This window comes from Trichoderma ghanense, assembly GCF_004382785.1.
Source record: "Trichoderma ghanense strain CCMA-1212 chromosome Unknown scaffold_18, whole genome shotgun sequence".
Classification (NCBI taxonomy): Eukaryota; Fungi; Ascomycota; class Sordariomycetes; order Hypocreales; family Hypocreaceae; genus Trichoderma; species Trichoderma ghanense.
In genome coordinates this window covers 353,351-355,279 of record NW_027395681.1, presented here as the reverse complement: position 1 = coordinate 355,279, position 1,929 = coordinate 353,351, and the positions used below count along the sequence as shown (strand labels likewise).

The following is a 1,929-nucleotide window of genomic DNA, read 5'->3' as shown; positions in this document are numbered from 1 at the left end:
GGTTTAGAGCCCACCAGGTCGAATGACCCAAAGGTCCAATATCCCAGGAGAGAGCTCGAGCCCTGTGACGCTAGGTAATTTAGATGTTGCGTTCAGATGCCTGTCGCTGCTGGCCTTGATTGCGGGACCAGTGGCGTTCCCGTCAGCACTCTCATCTGGCATTCGCTCCTCGCGCTTTTAGTCTCCCGCGATGTGGGAGTGAAAGTGAAAGCGAGTGCTGATGGTACCGCTCTGTGTGCTCCGGAGCCTCTGTGTCTCAAAGCCCCTTGTCGAGCTCAACCTTGACAAATTGTATCGACAAGGCGCTCTGCTCGTGATGGCTATTCCAGGTTGTCTCTCGACCATTGGCCAGGTACTAGTAGCGTGCAAGCACAGGTGCTAGTAAGCCACACATCCGCTTGCAATGTCTGACCCGCTCGAGAATCATCAATGGCCCCCAAACTGCTTGGAAAAGCTCATGTAGGCCCTACCTGCACGGGCAAAGGGAAGGGGGGCTTGGGCGAGGCACGCAGTACAGTCCTCGTACTCGTCATGGCGGCTGAACGGGTCCTAATGGTTGCTAGGCTGTTAGAGCGTCCTCGTAGCATGATGCCCAGATAAAACCTGTGCTTGTATGCGGCTAGACGTGCGGGATGCCTTTGTCAAAGAGGCGGAGGGGGAGGGGCAGGGGGCTTCTTGAGGGTGGGGGTGTAATACACGGGGGAAAGAAGGAGACAAGAACAAGGGAGACAGCAATCCGGCGGTCTTCAACAAGCAGCAGCCACGGGTGTGATCAAGGGCTGGTCAGGGCTCGTAGGGGCAAAGGGTAAACGCCCGGGTCACCACCATTTCTGCCATTCGGCGTGCCTCGCAGCCGGCCGGTCATCGTCGCCTTTCCTCTTCACTGTCTCGGCACATCTGACGCAGGGCCTATCCCGTCGAGGCAGGCACCCTTGCTCTGCGCTGGTTGGCCGGCTGGAGGAGAAGACCAGTAATTTGGAATGGGATGCGCATCAACCAGGGCCGTCCATCGGCCCACCATCCATCCCGTCTGCTGCTCCGCTGGTGCCGGTGCCGGTGCTGGTGCTGGTGCTGGTGCTGATTCTGCACCTAGGTGAGGGGACTGCTGTGTGCGTAGGTGTGAGGTTAGGTATAGAAGTAGGCAGGTAGTAGCAGACGAGCAGAGCGGCACACCAGCTCTTGAGCGCCTCGCCTCGCCTGGAGAGGTGATCTTGCATGCCCTTCTGACGGCGATTCTGCACTTGATACTGTACAGTACAGGCACGATGCAGCATCTGTGCGCTCGCGAAGAAGGTGCCTGCAAGCTACTCGCCGGACTTGTTTGTTGAAGGTAACGAGCAGGGGAGCTTTTGCGTGTGGAGCCCTTCAGCGCTGTGGTGCGGAGTAGCATCGCCCATTCACTTGTGTGGGGCCTCATGCTGCTACCGCGATATGCGACCGCATACCTGCATATTCAGCTCCGGGGGCGTGGCTCTTCATCAAGAGCACATGCTCGTCCCACCGCAAGTATTTGGTGTCCCCAATGCGACAGGGATGCTCTGCTAGGCCCTTCTTCTACTCTTCTCGGGCACCTGCCGTTTGACACCCCCTCCCCGGTCCTCATCTGCTCTGCTTTCCACACCAGAGTGTTTGTGTTTCTCCTCCAAAGAGCCTGTCCTGACGTTTCTTGCAAAGCGCGAGGCAAACCCAGCACCGAAGCTGTCCCGCTGTCAATTGCCTACGCCCAAACGTCGGTACCGTCATTCTTATTGGCTCGAATAGAGACCGAGCAAGCTTTTTACTAGAGGGTTCCTGTTCTGCTATGACCTGCTTCGAAGAGAATCAGGATCTTTGGCATGGCGACGTACGCTTATTACGTTACGGGCCTCTCCTGACCTATCCCGGTCTCTCATCGACCACTTCCGCCCCTTTCCACATCAGATGAAAACA

At 57.2% G+C, this 1,929-nt stretch overlaps 1 protein-coding gene across 1 annotated transcript; it reads right to left on the bottom strand.

Annotated features, from left to right (window-relative positions):
- Positions 1–880: 880 nt before the first annotated feature.
- On the bottom strand, positions 881–1,390 carry CCMA1212_009748 (uncharacterized protein; the record flags this gene model as incomplete). Its single annotated transcript, XM_073706818.1, has 1 exon — positions 881–1,390. The coding sequence occupies one exon, from the start codon at positions 1,388–1,390 to the stop codon at positions 881–883; it is 510 nt and encodes a 169-aa protein (XP_073554687.1).
- Between the last annotated feature and the right edge of the window lie 539 nt (positions 1,391–1,929).